Raw genomic sequence first — 17,783 nt, forward strand, 5'->3', positions numbered from 1 at the left:
TTGGTATTTGTTAATGTTCCACAGCAAATGGTGGGTTGTTGTACGAAGTTCGTGTGGGCTGTTGGTACATTTTTCTTATTCATTTCATATGTTAATTTAAATTTCAATATCGACTGCGGACACGAAAATATAAAATCTACTAAATAGATAAATAAATAAATAAAAACTAAATAGCAGTTATTAGTAATTAATTAGATGGCAACTAGTTTCAATTTTTTTGTGGACCGACACTGTAGCAATATGGAGCACAATATTTGGTTTGTAATTGTAGGTCAACGGTGGTGTATGAGTTGACCGATCTCGAGAAAGAATCGCGGTTTGGTGATTGCGAAAAGCATTTGACTTAACAATAGGAATGCTTTCCATGTTTTCATTAAAAATAAATAAAAACTCCTATGTTAACCTTTAGAGATGTTATGATAAAATTATTTGATGTAGAAATATAATTATACAAAAGATAGTGGATATTAAAAAAAAGTTTATATTATTAATAAGAAAATAAAATTATAAAAAAATTCAATAAATTCTTTTTATCTCTTATTATCTTCTTTTAAGAATAAAGTCATATTATTTTTACTTTTTTATTTAAATAAATTACTATAATCTTATACACTTATTTATATTTGAATATAAGTAATACAAATATTTCATTATAAATGATTAACATTAACTAAATTATTAATTTGATGAATAATTTATAACTATTTATTTTATACTAGGAATTTATATATTGATAATTTTGTATCAAGATTCAGTCATAAATCATCATATATAGTGAATTTGTTACTTTTACAAGAATTACAACAAAAAATATCATATCAATGATAACTTTTTCTTGGGTTGACAATGTAAAATTTGTTTTATATTATTAATTTATAACCATTAAACTCCTAAAACAATACAATTAACATTAGTTTAGTCATTCAAATATTTGAGATATTACATCTTTCAAATATTTAAAGACGTATAACATACTCTTTATTTAAATTTATAATAACTCGATAAATTAATTTGAGGAACTAATTTGATATATTTTTTTGAGAAAAATTCAAATGACACTTGTATAATTTTTATTAAATATTACTCTGCTAAATAATTTTATATTAAATATAAAATTTATAAATCTAGTCGATAGATTAAAAATTCATATTATTTTATATATTTATATCAAATTTTGCTAAAGTTAAACAACTTAAAAATAATAAAAATATTCATATTTTATTATATTTTAAAATATATATATTATTCAATTTTATTTTTAAGTGAGTATGAAATCATCTTAAATTAATATAAAATTTTATATATATGATTTAAGAGTAAAAAAATTTTAAATTATATAAAGAAGCCAGTCTTGGTCAGCAGAAAATATTGTCACATTTCTGGAATCAAGATCTAAACAAAATTCATAAGCACAATAGACAACATAATATAAGTCCATTCATTAGTAGCTTCAATATGTAGAATCAAGAGAAGAAGAAAAAGAAAAACTAATTTTAAATAAAAAAATTCCTGACAGATTGATCTGACAAAAAGAATGACCCATCATGGGAACTGGAATGAACCTCCAATTTGGTTAGAACCAGCAGGGGGGTTAATAGCCACCCAGAGGAGAGAAATTGTGATCGCTATGAGTCCTGACCACACAAAAACTATAGTTGGAGTCCTCCCTCTTCTTCCCATCAAACCTTTTGCAAAGGGATAGAGATGTGCCAAGACCCAGAAACTGAAGAAAACACCACCTAATAAACGGCTCCACTGTGGTATCACACTGTATATGGTTCTGCTAACTCCAACTGCTATTGCTATCAAGTTAACCATCATAATTGTAATAGGTGGTATCATAAGTGATGTCCATTTCACAATGTAGAGATCAGCAAACTCATCATCTACATCGTCACCACCTGATTTTGAAGTCAAGGTGAATGAGATTTCAATTCCTGCTATGACTTTGAGCAAACCCTGAAGCACAGCAGCTAGATGAGCACTGGTCCCTCCAATCAGCCAAAACTGTTCATTTCTCCACCACTCTTCAAGCTCAATGCCAGACCACTTGATTTCAAGCACTGCAAGCATGCACAATGTGACAGTGATTCCCAAGAGGTATGAGAGAAAAGTGACATTGAGGGTTTGAACAATGAACTGGCCAGAGAAGAGGGACAGTGCAGGAAGGAAGCAGTAGACAATAAGGAATATGGATGTGAAAGGGTAGATTCCAACATTAAGGTATGCAATTCTTTGAAGAATTTTCATTCTTGGGCTAGCCAGGAGTGCGTTGTTTCGTGAGAAGAAGATTTCGACCGAGCCGGTAGCCCATCTGAGGACCTGATGCAGCCTGTCAGTGAGATTGATGGGAGCAGTTCCTCTGAAGGCGTCACGCTTGGTCACGCAGTAAACTGATTTCCATCCCCTATTGTGCATCCTATAGCCAGTGACCACATCCTCTGTCACAGATCCATAGATCCACCCAACGCGATGTCCCCACTCAGTCTTATCTTCGTACCAACAGGAGATGACACTGATGGCCTCTGCGACGGTTGACGCATCGAGAAGATCGCGGGGTATGAGGAGAGCACCAGGTGGCCGACCGTTTTTCACGGCAGGGTGATCAGCTAGTGGTCGGCCTTGGAACTCAGCTACTGGAATTGAGTCAATGAGGAAAGTTGAGTTGCCAAACTTCTTAGGGAAAAGTGATAGATTCATTTCCTCTTCATCAGAATCGCCCATCCTTAGTGCACGGTTCTCTTCTGGGGTGCTTGCGATTGATGCATGCTTCTTCTGACGACCAAAGCAACAATTACAGCAACCTGTGTGGTGCTCTTTAGAACGGGGCGGGTCAAAACCATAAAGTGCTATTCGTCGGAAAAGGCACCCAGTTCCCACGTAGACTGGCCCTTGAAGTCCATCAAGGGCTCGCATATTGACATCAAAGAAGACAGTATTATGGTTGGCATATCTATCAGAAGGATCAATCCCTTCAAACCTTTGTGGGAACTGGACATAGCAAAGGCGGTCACCTCCACGATCCATCATAAAGCACATACCCTCCCTCATTGCCTTTGAGTTGTAGATATAGTGGTCACAGTCAAGATTGAGTATAAAAGGGCCATTAGACATTATAGCTGAGGCCCGAACCAAGGCATTCATGGCCCCGGCTTTTTTGTTATGATCATAGCCTGGACGCTTCTCTCGAGAAACATAAACAAGAAGGGGAAGACGGATATCAACATCAGTCAGATCCAGGAGCTTTGCATCATCAGCATTTCCTAGAAGAGGTTCATCACTAGGAGGTTTCAACATCACCTGCATCATTCACGGAAAACAAATTATTCATACTCATCTTAGTACTAAAACTAGTACGACACTTGAACAAAACTGTATGTGGACCTATTTAGTACCTGAATTATACCAGCATGGTCACCCTTAGAATGCTCAGATGCAGGACTCAGCCAAGTTCCTGGCCAATGAGTTCCATCAGCCATCCATGTTGCTTTTGGAATCTTTACAGTTTCAACAGGTTCATCTTCCCTGTTTTGTCTCTGAACTTTCATGGCCTTGATTTCCTCTCTTGCATGATAGGCATCTGACCGGCGACGGATAGAATCAGGCAGACTATTGATCCTAACCTTGAATTCATCATACTCACGTTTCACCCTTCTACGATCCTTGACAAAATCTGACCGCACTTTGTTCTTGTAAGGGTCTCTTTTTAAGTTGAAGTATGATTCAGGATTCCTGGGCTCTATATCATGTTTCCGGCAGAAGGGAACCCACATATTAGCAAAGCTGGCAGCTTCAGCCATTGCCTCAAAAGTTAGAAGTGCACCTCCATCATCAGAAACATAGCAAGAAAGCTTCTCGACAGGGTAATCAGCAGCTAAAATAGACAAGATAGTGTTTGCAGTGACAAGAGGAGGTTCTTTCTCAGGATCAGCAGTAGAAACAAAGACATCAATGCCAGGAAGATCAGATTTTCCAGTAGGATTGTTAGGGGTTGGCGTTTCAAATTTCTCCTTCAGAACATTGAGATCTGTGGAACGATTCACTGGGCATAGTTTGGGAAGTTGATCCAGCACCCAGGAAAAAGCAAACCATATCTCACAAACAACAGACATTCCCCATAGCCAGACTGCATCGGTATTTTGGTGTTTGATCCTCCATGCCAGGAACAATGCCAAGACAACCAATCGAATAAAAATAATAAGACTGTACAAACAGGAACAAAAGGAAGAAGGAAATTGTCAGATAATGTAGATGATTGGTGTTGTGCACATTACTTTTCAAGTTCAGGACTAGTATACATGATACAATTGTAGAATAAACATGCAAGAATTAAAAAATGTGAACAACACTTGTGGAAGAAAAAAAAAAACAGTATTCAAGACTAAAGGCTTTTTACCGATATGGACTCAAGACAGCAGCAGGTATCTTCAGTTTCCGCGTAAGTGGTCTCCATGGTCTGTTCATCAATTCAGTTGGCTCAACGACATCATCCTCTTTTTCATTTCCAAAACCACCTTCTTTTGGCCATATAGCATTACCATAGCCATAGGTCCCCTTAGTTTCAAAGAGCCACCTATTATGATCAAAATCACCAGTTTGGCTCCTCATTAATGCTGACTTTGTTGACTTCATCAAGGACAATCTCCTCTCCATTTTAGACATTCCACTTGGTGGAGGAAGCGGAAGGGGACGTCCATTATCTACAGCCCCTTCATCTAGTTCTGTGTTCTTATATTGCTCCTTGCATCCCGGGCATACCCCGCCTCCGGTCTTTACTGCATCTACATAACAATCTCTACATATCTTGAAATCACACTCACATGGAAGAATATCAACACCACGTTCATCGCTCATCACCTTAGAATCACAACCAGGAACTGCACATGAAGATCCTTTTGCACCAGCCATCTGCGGATGATTTGCTTCAGATTCTATCACCTTATCCATTAGATGGGCTCGAGTAACACTGTTGAATCCACCTGTGAAAAGAGAATTCGACACATATTGCTCCTCAACTTTCTGCGAGATAGATGGATCCATAGGTTGGTTATCAGGGGTTGGAGGTATATGCACTGTATAATTCATGAAGTCAGTACTCCCAAGCTCACTGTCAAGATCATCTCTAGAGTAACTGACATAGCGACCGGAGGAAGTTCTCCGGCCAAATGTTACGGTTGGAGGTAAAGGAGGCTTCTGGCCATCAGGTGCATCAGAAGATGTTGCTGATATAGATGATCGGGTTGCCCTAAACACTTTAGATGACATATTTGACAACTATGACTGATTGTAATATCCTGAAACTCAGAAATTTAGCAAATCAGAATATGAAAAACTACATAAAATAGAAACAAACTATATTGTAACATACTAAAATCGAATTACACCCAAATCCAATGAAGACACAATGGCACATTATTCGAGTATCAAGCAAACAGTTGAAACAAGTCGAAACTTTTGAGTTTTTTTCTTCCCTTTGGTAAAAACTGAAAATCCATATATTATTCTAATAATCAAAGTATAACCTGCGATTATTCTATATCAACATCTTTAAAATAACACTAAGGTCTGTTTGGATGTGAAGAAATAAAATAGAGAGGAGATAAAATGGTGCATTCTCTTCTATCTGACCGAAGAGAAGAAAAAATGAAGAAAAAAATTTCTTCCCGTCTATTTTGTCTTCAATTCAAAGTCAAAAATTTATCTCTCCCTTCATTTTCTTTCCAGTGACCCAAACGAAACATAGGAAAAGCGCTAGATCTCAGAAAAATCCTGAATAATGAGTAGATAATTTCAACAGGTCCGCACAAATATCAGTGAAATAGTTGTAGAACAACAAAGAAACCACGAAAAATGTAACCTTTAGTGTGGCGTGGTTGGTTGCCACCCCAAAGAAAAGAAGTTGAAAAGACAAGAGGGCACACACCACAGATACAGTGGAATCTGCACAGAGATGCAGACACTAAACTCAACCCACGGACATTTTATTCCATAAACCCACACAAGAAGATCCCAACAGAATATTCTTTTTCCACCCTCACAATATCTCACCAACCAGAAAATCTATTGAGCTCAAAAGAACAGAACTAGATTATCATAAAAAGGTGCACAACACACAGGGAGAAAAAAAAAAAAAAAAAAAAACTGGTGTCCCTAACCAGCAACAACGACATTAAGAAGTCAGCCAAAGTGGGTAAACCCCTTTTGACTTCTCTGCTTTGATGAACCCACAAACCATCAAAAATCTAAAACCCCAGAATTTATTTTTTTTTTAAGATGAAAAATTTACCCAATTCTCACTCTTTCAGTGCTTTCTAACCCAGCTGGTCACATAAGCATGAAAATTTGCCGTAAAGCTTAAACCTTGAAGTAGAAGAGGAAGCGTTAGTGCATGTGAAAGAAAAGGGTGGTGCAGAGAGGATGAAGAACGAAGGTTTTCAGATCTGCGAGAAATGGGGTTGGGCGGTGATGGAAAGCTTAAAAGTGTTGAACTTGTGCTACAACTGTCACCAAAGAGACGCGCATACACGACAGAGTCACACGCATTCTCGGACAGAGCCAAGACAGATGGAGAATTGGTCGTGACTAACAGAACTTCCTAATTCCTATATCCTACCAAATCCTTTCTTTTTCTTTACTTATTCTTTCCATTTCTCAAATATTTTCTGTGTAATTAATTATTAACAATTTAACATTCCTAATCCCTGTCTAGTAATTATCAGAATAAATTGTGAATGTGATGAGTAAAGTTTATAATCTATATTTTAATTTCTGTGCTGAGATTTTTATACAAGTTAATAAATAAACCAAAAAGACTAGTAATTTTATAAAATTAATTTTAAAAAACAATATAACATAATAATAACTTTTAAATAATATTATTGAAAATATAAATAATATATATATAATATTATATTAAAAATAAAATAATAATTATTTTAAATTTCTTTTTACATGGCACTTATTTAATAAGAGTGTAAGCAGGTATTAATCTACATATTCCACCCACCCAACTTAATAATATTTAGTTATATTATTTATTTAATTTAGATTTATTTTGACTAACATGATTACAATTTATCTGGTCATTTGATGTGTTTCAAACTTAATTAACTAAACACAATCTTTCATTCTAAACAACCCTTCATTCTAAAGTGATTGAAATTTATGTTTCTTTTTACATAAATTAAAAATGATATATAATTTTTTATGCAATTATACTAAAATAAGTAGACTTTTTCAATAAATGTATTTATTTTTAATTGTGATACAAGAGAATTTGTGTAGGGACAAATAAGAAAAAGAAATTACATTAAAACCTAAAAACATTAAATTATTTTGAAAAGAAAATCAAATATTAAATATGTAGTTATTTTTGAAATGGAATGAGTATTATGATTAGTATAGAGTTAGTCTTATTCTTTATAAATGTGATTCTCATTTTTCTTTTTCCTTTTTAATTTTAGCTTTATTTATAGAATAACATCTTTTTATTTAATGCTCTAGAAAAACATCTTTTAATTAATTTTTTTTTGTATATTGCATTGTATTTATTTAGATTTTTTATTTCTGTTTTTTAAATTTTAAAACGTAATAATTCCCTTTTAAAAAATATTATATTTTAAATTCAGCCTACAAACTTTCTGGCAAAGGAAAGATCAGCTAAGAGAAAAAAGGAAGAAAATCTGGAAAGCTTTTTTAATTTCTGCTATATTTTATTTGGCAGGGAAGAATGCAATAAGTCTGTGTTAGTCATCCAAACTCATCAATATTAATATATATATATATATATATATATATATATATATATATAATCATACAGATCCAGCATTAAATGAAAGTTAAAAAGTAAAATTTGGAATTTTTTTCCTTTTACTTTAAATGAAAATTATATAGGTTTTTTTAACTATGTGATAATAAATCTCTATCACTATTTTTTATTATTTGATAAAAATTAATAACAAATATTTTCTTTTGCTGCATTAACTAATCGCTTAGAGAATGCTCTCTCTAAATCGAAGTTATAGAAACAATGAGCATTTTATAGAAAAATCAGTTTGTTGGTACACGAGATTAATGTAGTGGTGTTTTCCCTAAAGAAGATGCTTTATCAATTATTTCATACCCCTTAGATAATAGGATTGTACAACCTTATCACATGTAGGGACCATTAACATAGTTGGATTTAAGAAACTTGTGAAAATAAATTTCCATCATGGCTTGGGTGGTGAAATCTGTGTACATTTTGTTTTACACGAATTGTTCTCATAAAGTGCATTTTTTCATTAAAAGAATAAATAATTTATCTCTCACTAGTATTTTCTTTTTGATTTTGAAATTACAAAATTACTGGTTGTGTTTAATAATTGGATCAATTCAAATTGTCGTTGTTAATTGAAAAGTGATAATTTGAACAAAAACATTTTACTTAGGGTATAAAATAATAGAGTTAATTACTTATATAATAGTATAAATTATTTTTATACTGATAATTAATTATATTTTTTAACAGTGTCATATTAATTATTTATTTAATAAAATAAAATAATTTAAAATATTTAATTTGTTATTAATGTAAAAAATTTTACATGTGTATGAATGATTAATTCAAAATAATATCCATAGCATTGAGCGTGAAGACAATATTTAATATTGTAATCCCTCGAGAAATCATTCTCTAGCTTATAACATTATATTATAAAATTGTTTTTGTCTTTCTTTTAAGAACAAAAGAATCTCCATTTTGTTCAAAAGTGGCAGAAAATGCGAAGTGGGGGGACCTGTCCCACAATCACAATTGTTACCATCAAAATTCGTGAACGTTTGCTGTCAACTGTGAGAATGGTAATGATTCATCAAAACTCTTTTATTATTTTAAAGTTTAATTGGTCTAGTTTCATAAATTTTATATTTTAATCTTGTAATTAAAATATTTTATTTTAATTCTTAAACATATTATTTTTATTTTTAGTTTACATTATATATCATTATAAAATTAAAAAGTAAAACATATCAAACTATAGAATTATATATCATTATATATATATTTTTATGATCAAGGAAAAGAAAAATTAAAATATTTTAATTATAAAGACTAGAAATTATAATAACAAGAAAATATGTTAATGAAACTTTATTTACACATTCTATTAAAGTGTATTAAGTCTCTTCGTTTTTTATATCATTAAAAGAATTACGTCAAGCACAAAGAACTTCTTTCTTACAAAATAAGAAACCAAGATTCGAATTTTCTCCGCAAGAAAAGCTTATTGGTATGTTTAGAATTTTGATAATGACATGTTTGGTTACACATTTTTTTAAATATTTTAATAAAATAAATAATTTAATATTTTTTTTTGTGTTTGTTTAAATTATTCTTTTAAATAGTTATTGTGTATTTTTTAAGAAACAACTTCTATATGTTTCTTCAAAAATTATTTTTTAAAACACCCTTTTTAAGTTTAAACAACTTGATCCCATCTTTTTCACAAGTACTTTTTAGAGAAGAAGAAAAATCAATATAAATTTTTGATAAATAAAATTAACTTACAAATAAATTAAATTTTACTTTTTTAAAAAAACTAATACGAAAATTTTCAACAAATTATTTTTTATATAACCCAATATTAATTTAGATTTTTCACTATAAAAGCAAAATGATAAAAAGTTACACTTTCACTATAAATATTTAAATTATTGTGTGTGTGTGAAAACCCATATATTTTAATGGTGATTTTTTCATTATTAAATGATTATAAATTTAAATTTTGAAGTTACTTATAAGTATTTAAATAATAAAAAAATAGCATTATGATTGAAAATGTATGCTTTTAAAATCTAAACACAAAAACATTGTTATTCATGTAAACTCTGAGGCCAAATGATAATTAAATTTTAGAGACTAAAAATTGTATATAAATATAGTGTTCTTAAAATAGTGATTAAATTTTTATTTTTCAATCGAAATTGGACGGATAGTCATTAGTCTAGTCGTTAGCACTCACCAATATATAATCCTATTTTTGGTTAAAACTTTATAGTTATAGTAATTATAATTTTGTGATTATTAGTTTGCATAATACTTGATCTAATGGTTGTGTCGAAAATTGCATGAGTGCGCGTCTTTATTTAAATTCAAATTAAAGTACGTTGGTTTTAGGGACTTGTGTGTTCAATCTTGTATCCATATTTTAATTTGCCAACTAAACTTTCCCGGTGTTCAACCATTACACAGCAAAATTCGAATTTAAAAACTAGAGTTATCAGTGTCGTGAAATAATCATGTGTGTTTCATATAATAATCTGTGTTGAAGATTTCAAATGTAAACGGGATTATCCATACATTAATTAATACGAAGTTTTTTTTATGCATAGTACGCTATTTATATCTTCTTATAAATGAAAGTGACAGGTAGAATTATTCTTTAATAATGTTAAACGTACAAATTAGATAACAATAAAAATGCTTTAATTTTATTAGTAATCTGGAATTTAAGTTTAAAAGAAATTGATTAAAAAAGATTCTTGAACTATGTAAAGAATATAATTTTAGATACTCTTTCTAATTTGACCGAAAAAGCAGCGTATTAGGTTAAAAAAATCATATCCAATAATATATGCCGGCTGTAATAATGCTGTAACGTGTTTTCATTACACCATTTCCTCCTCTTAATAGTATATTATTAATCTGGCTTAATTGTTAATCATTTCAATTATACAATTATGTGATTTTGGTATATATTCTATTCGAATAATTTTAATTTTTTCAAGTGTTAAATATTATAATTGTACAATTTTAATCAAATAATTTTAGTTCTATGATAATTATATGATTTTAGTATGATAAGCTTATTAATTAATATGAGAATAAAAATACGTAGCTTATTAATTAATTTATTCAATTTGAAAAGTTTGAATGTAATGTTTACTCGTAGCATCCGTTCATATGAGATGTGCGTAGTCACATACATGTAACATCACATGTTCATATGATATTCTAAAGTGACGTGAAAGCTTTGCCAAACGCGTTCCATTCTGTTCGTGTTGGCTTGGCTGTAACAATTTTATTTTAATTTAATTTGTTGATTAAATATAAAGATTGTGTGACATTCTTGAAGGAGCAACCACGCTGGTTTTCTTCTTCACGTTGCAGCCACTCATGCTTCCTATTTCTAAGTAATAGGTTTGTTTCTATGCTTTTCAGCTGTCTAAAGCCAAACATAAATTTTATGGTCTACATGAAACTATGAAACTAGTTCGATAAGTTTTATTACTAAATTATACATTGCTATTCTTTTAAACCTAAACCCACTCATTAACATAGCATTGCATTTCCCAACCTTGTTCCTCTTGCTAAAGAAACCCATGTTTGCAAAAACAAAAACAAAAAGCTCACGCATCTGTATTTTTTCTTTTCGAGTTACTGTAGATGATATGCCTCTTCTTTCTTATTAAAGTCTGGATAATCTTATCTGGAAATACTTTAAAGAATAAAGAATAAAATAAAATAATCTTCTTAAGCTACAATTAGATTTTGCTTACATTAATTTGTATCAACCCTTTTCAACTAATTTTTCTAAAACTTTATTTTTAACTTGAGCATAAATTTATTTTTGTTTATTAAAATAAGCTCATTTTAACTTTTTCTTATTTTCATTCTGAAAAAGTTTTATCCAAACATACCCTTATTCTTTGATTAATTTTAAATTACTAATTCTTGTCTCATCTTAAAACACTATAAATTTAAAAACCGGCAAGTCGTAACAAATATGAGCTCTTTTGTTTAGAAAACACATGTATAGTGTACTTGTGAATATTTTCGTGGACAATCTTTTGATATATATTTCAATCAGGAAGGGTCCTACATTAGGAACTTGTGACTGTTGTCATTGTGGAGAAAAGGAAATGACGATGAAGTATGAACCTTAAACTTATCCCATGCTTTTCTCACTTGAGTAATAGTTTGGCATTACCATACATCAATAACAACAAGCAGTCATCCAACTAACAGATCACAAAGACCGAATGAAACCTCATTGAACTACTCCAGAAAGTTTCCCATCTATACCCTGTCAAGAACTTATATACCATAATTCAAACATAAGTTGCACACAGTGTGCAAAAAAAAATAATGGAAGGAGGAACGAACAATCTGAATTCTGAACAAAGTTCATCACAATCAACATCTAGATATAAAAGTAGCATGACATTAAAGGCACTCTGTTCTATATTCAGCATAGATTGGTATTGCAACTTAGAAAGAGATGAGATCATCTTTCGAAGATTGCTGCTTCTTTGTATCATGTCCCCCATCCGATGCATCCCCGCTTTTTCTTCCAAAAATCATCTCATCAAGATCATCCATCATGTCGTCGTTGCTCCCTCCATGGGCACCAGGTCTTGATCCAGCTGGCTTTCTAATCAAAGCATCTTCTTTAGTATGGCGGGGTGACTCATCTGGCTCAACAGCAACAGGTATCATAGCTGGTTCAGGTTGAAGTGGAGCAGATGCAGGCTGCTTCAACTCTTCGTACTTGGTGAGAACCTTCTGAATCTCATCGTTAACATTCAAGGCCTCGAAAAGCAGTGCTTCATTATCACCAGCAGTTTCAACAATTCGCTGGACAGTGGTTTGTGACCGACGACACTGCTGTACAAGTGTGGTGGTCAAATCATCCTGCAGGTGGAAGAAAGGGTCACATTTGTATTTCTGGAATTCACCGATGCTTAATACAATATGCTTCTTCGCTGGCAAGGAACTGTCACATGGCTAAAACTGGCATTCCTTGTTTGGGGAACTTGCATGGGAATAAAGCAAAGAAAGGCTCAAACGATTTTCCACAATTCTGTTTTCTTTCCTTTCTCAAGAGGCAGGGGTGGGTTGAATGCACATATATAGCACATGGCCATATTCACATTAGCAGTTAACAATGCACCACACCAAATGGAAATTAACTTGTTTTTACATAACACTCTCCAAAATTAAACATATTAAGATAAGCTCTTGCTTGGGTGCTGCCCGTTTAGATAAATGGAGAATAAACAGCATATCTCACCTCCATACCCATCAAACAGAATAAATCCGTAACTCAAACAATACCAATCGTTGCATTATCGTGGCCAAGGGGAAAAAAAAATCTCATTACCAGACACTAGAGATGTGCTTGTTATCAATAAAGAAACCTATACCAAGCATCAGTGGCTCAACTTTCTTTGAAGAGAATATCAGAATTTAAAAAAGCTGATCAAATTTGATACACAATAAGATTTCCCCCTTTCATATAGTGAAATGTGAAATATTTTCGTAGATCTCCTAAATGATACCATTAACAGTCCAGGCATACCATCATAAAAGATAAAACTTACGCGGAAACTTAACAATGTGGTTTATATAATCTTTTCTAAGCACAAAACTGTGATGACAACTCAAATTCTGGTGTACACGGAATAAAATGCAAGACAAAAGGTCAATGCAACATGCAGACTGTCAGTTACAAAAACAAAATAAGTTCAATCCATCCACAAATATCACACAACAGTCCAAACATACACCACTTATTGTCAAAATCAAAATGAGACCACCAAAAAGACAAGTTTTAAAAATTGCAATTAATAGTAGCATTGTACCACAACCACAACATACCTGTAAAGCATCTTGTTGCGGTGAAGATGACAACACAGTGGAAAGAAGCTCAATGCTATTCCTTGCAACATCAAAGGCTTCCTTTGTCTGTTCAGGCGTAAAACTCTGCTCAGGAATATCATGCTGAAACTGGTGTTGAAGATTGACATCAACCTCCTGAGCAGAGACGGAACGAGGCGGAGTAAAAATGGGAGCCAAGCTCTCATTGTCACGACCAGGAAACCGAATACCCCTCGATTTCAGACTCTGAACAACCATAAAAACAACTGATCAAAAAAATTCAAATTCAAGAGAGTTGATTAAGCTAAAACAACCTTTTATTGTATCTAAGCTAGAACAACCACATGAACACTATGAGTGGAACAAGAATGAATGAATTAAAAAAGAAAAGAGAGACCTTGTAAGTTTCCTCATAAACAGGGAGATAGCGCAACTCGCCGGTGGATTCACCCCAGGCCTCGATCATCATCAAGGCCTTGTTGCGGTTATTGACGACAGTGTGGGGATCGTCGATGAGTCTAACGATCTCGTCGAGGACTCGCTCGGCGGCGACCTCGGAGAAGGCCTTCTCGCAGTTCTTGACGCAGGTCTCGAGGAGGAGGAGCGCCAGGTACTGAACCCTAGGGCTCTTGGTCATGATGCGCTTCTTGATTCCGCGGATGAGTTCGACGCTGTTGAGCTTGTCCGTGTTGATGAGGTCGCACAGATCCAGATTGAGGGCCCAATCGGGCTCGTCTAGGGCCTCCGAGGTGGCGTCCTCCACCAGCTTGTCGGCCTGGTTGGGCCCCTGGAAGAACTCCCGCACCTTGAAGCTCATCGAACTCATCCCCTCACTCATCTTTCGCCCCACTTCCGACCCTCCAATCTTCAGACGCTCCCCCAGGGCACTCACTTTCTCCATCAAATTCTCGCTCATTTTTTCCAAAACCCACAACGGAAACAAACTACACTACCCTTAGTCCCTTACCCAACCCAACGCGTAAAAAGTCTTCGCCTCACTCTCTCTCCATTCCCCAACCAATTATACTCACGTTCACGTCAGATATTTTTTATTAACTTATTTAACAGATTAACTCGCTACTCTTTCTTTCCTCATTATTACTTTGCGTGTACCTGAAGCAGCGATGCAAAGCCAATATATGCATTTTCATTTCATTACACAAATTACTTGGTTGTTGCACTATCAACACCCACACTGCATTTTTCACATTCAAAATATTTATAATAAAAAAATACGTCTAATTTAATTTTTATGATAAATATATATATATATATATATATGTTTACAGGTTTTATTAAACCAACTTGCAGTATTTTCATGGGTTTATAATTTTGTAAATTTTTTAAATTCAAAAGTGCATGTTGCCTTTGTCCTTTTATTAAGAAAATGCAATTTTTACAACATTATTATTTACTACCATTTTCCTTTACTTTCTAACACACAAAATATTTTTCAAATAGTATTAAAATAATGAATCATTGACACATGAATTAACTGATATAAGATTAATCCACTTCAACGGATTATCATAAATTTGAGTATTTATATGTGGTTGTGTTATATATTTAGAAAGAAAAAAAAGTTATCTCTAATAAAAATATATATGATTTTTTTTATACCAAAATACTAAATTAGAAATAGAACAAAAGTTGTTCAAAAAGAAATTTAATAGAGAAAAAAATTCAAAATCATGCATAAGCTAGATTTTTTTTAATTTTTTTTTTTACCAAGATACTAAATTAGAAAGAGAACAAAAGTTGTTCAAAAAAGGAATTTAATAAAGAAAAAAAAATTCAAAGCCATGCATAAGCTAGTGAGTTAGCTAAGCTTAGGGTTTACAACTTTTCACCAAATCAAATTTAGGCTTTAACCTTAACTAATTTCAATAAACAACTTCTTTCTTTTTTTTAACGTAAGCTTGAACTTTCGGTGTTTGATTCAACACCCTTATGTAACATTTAATACATGTATATTGTTTTAACATTTTTTAAGAAACAGACAAGAAAATAAAAGTTTCTATTATTTGGTATCAATACTTATACATAAAATTAATTATATCCTTTTGTGTATAAAATTGTTATGTTATTTTATTTTTATAAAAGTTATTAGTAAAGAAAATAGATACTTTATATCTCTTAAATTTTTTAAAATTAAGATAAAAGAAAAAGAGATAGTGAAATAAATGATTGTGGATGATTATTAAAATATATATATAAGGTTTTTTTAAATATCTAAGAGATACAATACTTTACTAAAAAATAGAGAGAGAAAAAAAAACAGATAAACTCCTTTATTAATTATTAAAGGAGTGTCTCTCGATATATATATTTTTCCATATACAAATAAAATAAGAGAAAAAAAGGTAAAGATTAAATATAAATATCTCGTCTGAGAAGTTGAAACTGAATATAGCAAGTAAATTAGCACAATTAATTAAGGGTAAAAGAATCTTAAAAAAATGCAAGACAAATTCAATATGTAGTATTTATTAATTACCAGAGGGTAAGAGACACTAAGTCTAAGTGTCTCTATATATTTGTTTAAAAAAAATATTTTCTCGTGTAAATATAAAGAAGTTCACTTTATAGTTGAGTGATTAAGGAATAAAGAAAAAAAAAAGTAGCTACATTTTCTTCGTAAGTGAGTTATGTTATTCGGTTCATTAAAGAGTATAATTGTTTTAAAACAAATGAAATAAAGAGGGATATCCTATATATTATAGAATTATAGATCATAAATTATCTATATTATAGTCATCCTTACCACGATTGATATTGTTACGCCATCACTTTAATCAACACATTTTTTTAACTCAGTTAGTCATACTTTTGAAAAAAAAAATCTTTAAAATACTTTTTAAACCCAAATATTGGAATAATAGTTTGTTGGAAAGAAACATATTATGATATATAGTGGTCTTATTAAACTCAAATAAAATATGTGATCTCGTAAAGAAAAAACAATTCATTAGATAGTTAAGGAATAACCAAAATGTTTGTCAAAAATTCTAAAAAAATCTTATTGAAAGTGGTTTAGTTAAGAATGAAAGATTTCTTACACCAAATGTTACTTTAATGAGGAATAAATGATTTCTTATTCTAATTGAAAATATAGGGACAAAAAGACTCTTATTTCATACATCAGAGTCACGAATAAAAACACAATCAAGTCATTAAATTATATATATGTAGCATATGGAGTAGTTCATCTGAATATTGTTTTTGTTTGTAATGTTAATCTAGGGGATCTACTTCTTGCGGGAACTGATACAACTTCTTACCATTTGGAAATGGATAACAGCTGAGCTACTTCACAACCCAAATACCATGTCCAAAGCCCAGAAAAGTTGAAGAAATTGATTGAATAGGTAAACCACTTAAAAACCTGGTATGACACACACCATAGGACAAGAACATGGACGATACCCAAGGGAAATGCCTTCAGAAAAAGCCAACCCTTGCTAGTTGTTCCGATCAAAATAAGTAACCTATTTATTGGTATGGTAATATTGCAGTTCCCATATTTATTTTTTAAGTCTTTCCATAATAATAGTACCTTTTGTGGCTGAAATACTACAATTAGCAGGATGGCATAATGAACTAGTCCAGCTTGTTATGCCTGCCTCGCAGCCAGCCCACTAAAAACGGGCTTAATTGGGCCAATTCACTAACCCCCCAAAAATAAGTCAGGCTGGACGCATTGGCCCCCATTTAAAGATGGGTTGGTAGACAGGTGAGTTAGCATGCAAAAAAATAATAATAAAAAAGAAAAATGCACATTTATTCTGACCACTTCTTCCATCAATTTTTTTTCAGTATATTAACGATCTATATAAATCAATATACCTATATAATAAAATAAATTTTAAATTACAATAAATTTAATTGATTTGCTACAAACAAATTTCAAATTTATTACACAATAAAATAGATGTCATTATAATATTTTTTCAACAAATTTAATACACAAAAAAAACTTAAATTACATATAATAAAATGAATCAAAGTATTTAAACTTAACATTAAAAAAATTATATAAATATATATATAATAAACAAGCCAATCCATCCTAATTTGTAATTTGACCTGACAACTAGTGGATTAAAATGTCTAACTCAACCCGCCACTTGTTGGCTGGCCAACA

General features: G+C 31.8%; 2 protein-coding genes across 2 annotated transcripts; both read right to left on the reverse strand.

The window, feature by feature from the left end:
- Nucleotides 1-1,417: 1,417 nt before the first annotated feature.
- Nucleotides 1,418-6,586, reverse strand: LOC109810844 (cellulose synthase-like protein D3). Its single transcript, XM_020374418.3, has 4 exons — nucleotides 6,287-6,586; nucleotides 4,397-5,294; nucleotides 3,396-4,203; nucleotides 1,418-3,300 (listed from the first exon to the last, which is right to left on the reverse strand). Exons 2-4 carry the CDS (start codon nucleotides 5,263-5,265, stop codon nucleotides 1,543-1,545), a joined length of 3,435 nt encoding a protein of 1,144 aa, XP_020230007.1. The 5' UTR covers nucleotides 5,266-5,294; nucleotides 6,287-6,586; the 3' UTR covers nucleotides 1,418-1,542.
- Nucleotides 6,587-11,915: 5,329 nt separating this feature from the next.
- LOC109810916 (Target of Myb protein 1) lies at nucleotides 11,916-14,715 on the reverse strand. Its single transcript, XM_020374524.3, has 3 exons — nucleotides 14,037-14,715; nucleotides 13,640-13,885; nucleotides 11,916-12,673 (listed from the first exon to the last, which is right to left on the reverse strand). Exons 1-3 carry the CDS (start codon nucleotides 14,553-14,555, stop codon nucleotides 12,251-12,253), a joined length of 1,188 nt encoding a protein of 395 aa, XP_020230113.1. The 5' UTR covers nucleotides 14,556-14,715; the 3' UTR covers nucleotides 11,916-12,250.
- Between the last annotated feature and the right edge of the window lie 3,068 nt (nucleotides 14,716-17,783).

This window comes from Cajanus cajan, chromosome 11 (assembly GCF_000230855.2).
Source record: "Cajanus cajan strain Asha chromosome 11, NIPB_CcT2T_4, whole genome shotgun sequence".
Lineage (NCBI taxonomy): Eukaryota > Viridiplantae > Streptophyta > Magnoliopsida > Fabales > Fabaceae > Cajanus > Cajanus cajan.

Bases quoted from the DNA above. Each gene is read 5' to 3' on its own strand.
- LOC109810844 (XM_020374418.3), bottom strand. From the start codon at position 5,265: ATGTCATCTAAAGTGTTTAGGGCAACCCGATCATCTATATCAGCAACA. The intron at 4,204-4,396 runs GTAAAAAGCCTT...CTGTTTGTACAG, and splicing joins GCTGTCTTGAGTCCATATCG to TCTTATTATTTTTATTCGAT. The intron at 3,301-3,395 runs GTACTAAATAGG...TGAATGATGCAG, and splicing joins ACCATGCTGGTATAATTCAG to GTGATGTTGAAACCTCCTAG.
- LOC109810916 (XM_020374524.3), bottom strand. From the start codon at position 14,555: ATGAGCGAGAATTTGATGGAGAAAGTGAGTGCCCTGGGGGAGCGTCTG. The intron at 13,886-14,036 runs GTCTCTCTTTTC...ATGGTTGTTCAG, and splicing joins TTTATGAGGAAACTTACAAG to AGTCTGAAATCGAGGGGTAT. The intron at 12,674-13,639 runs GTATGTTGTGGT...TTCCACCTGCAG, and splicing joins CGCAACAAGATGCTTTACAG to GATGATTTGACCACCACACT.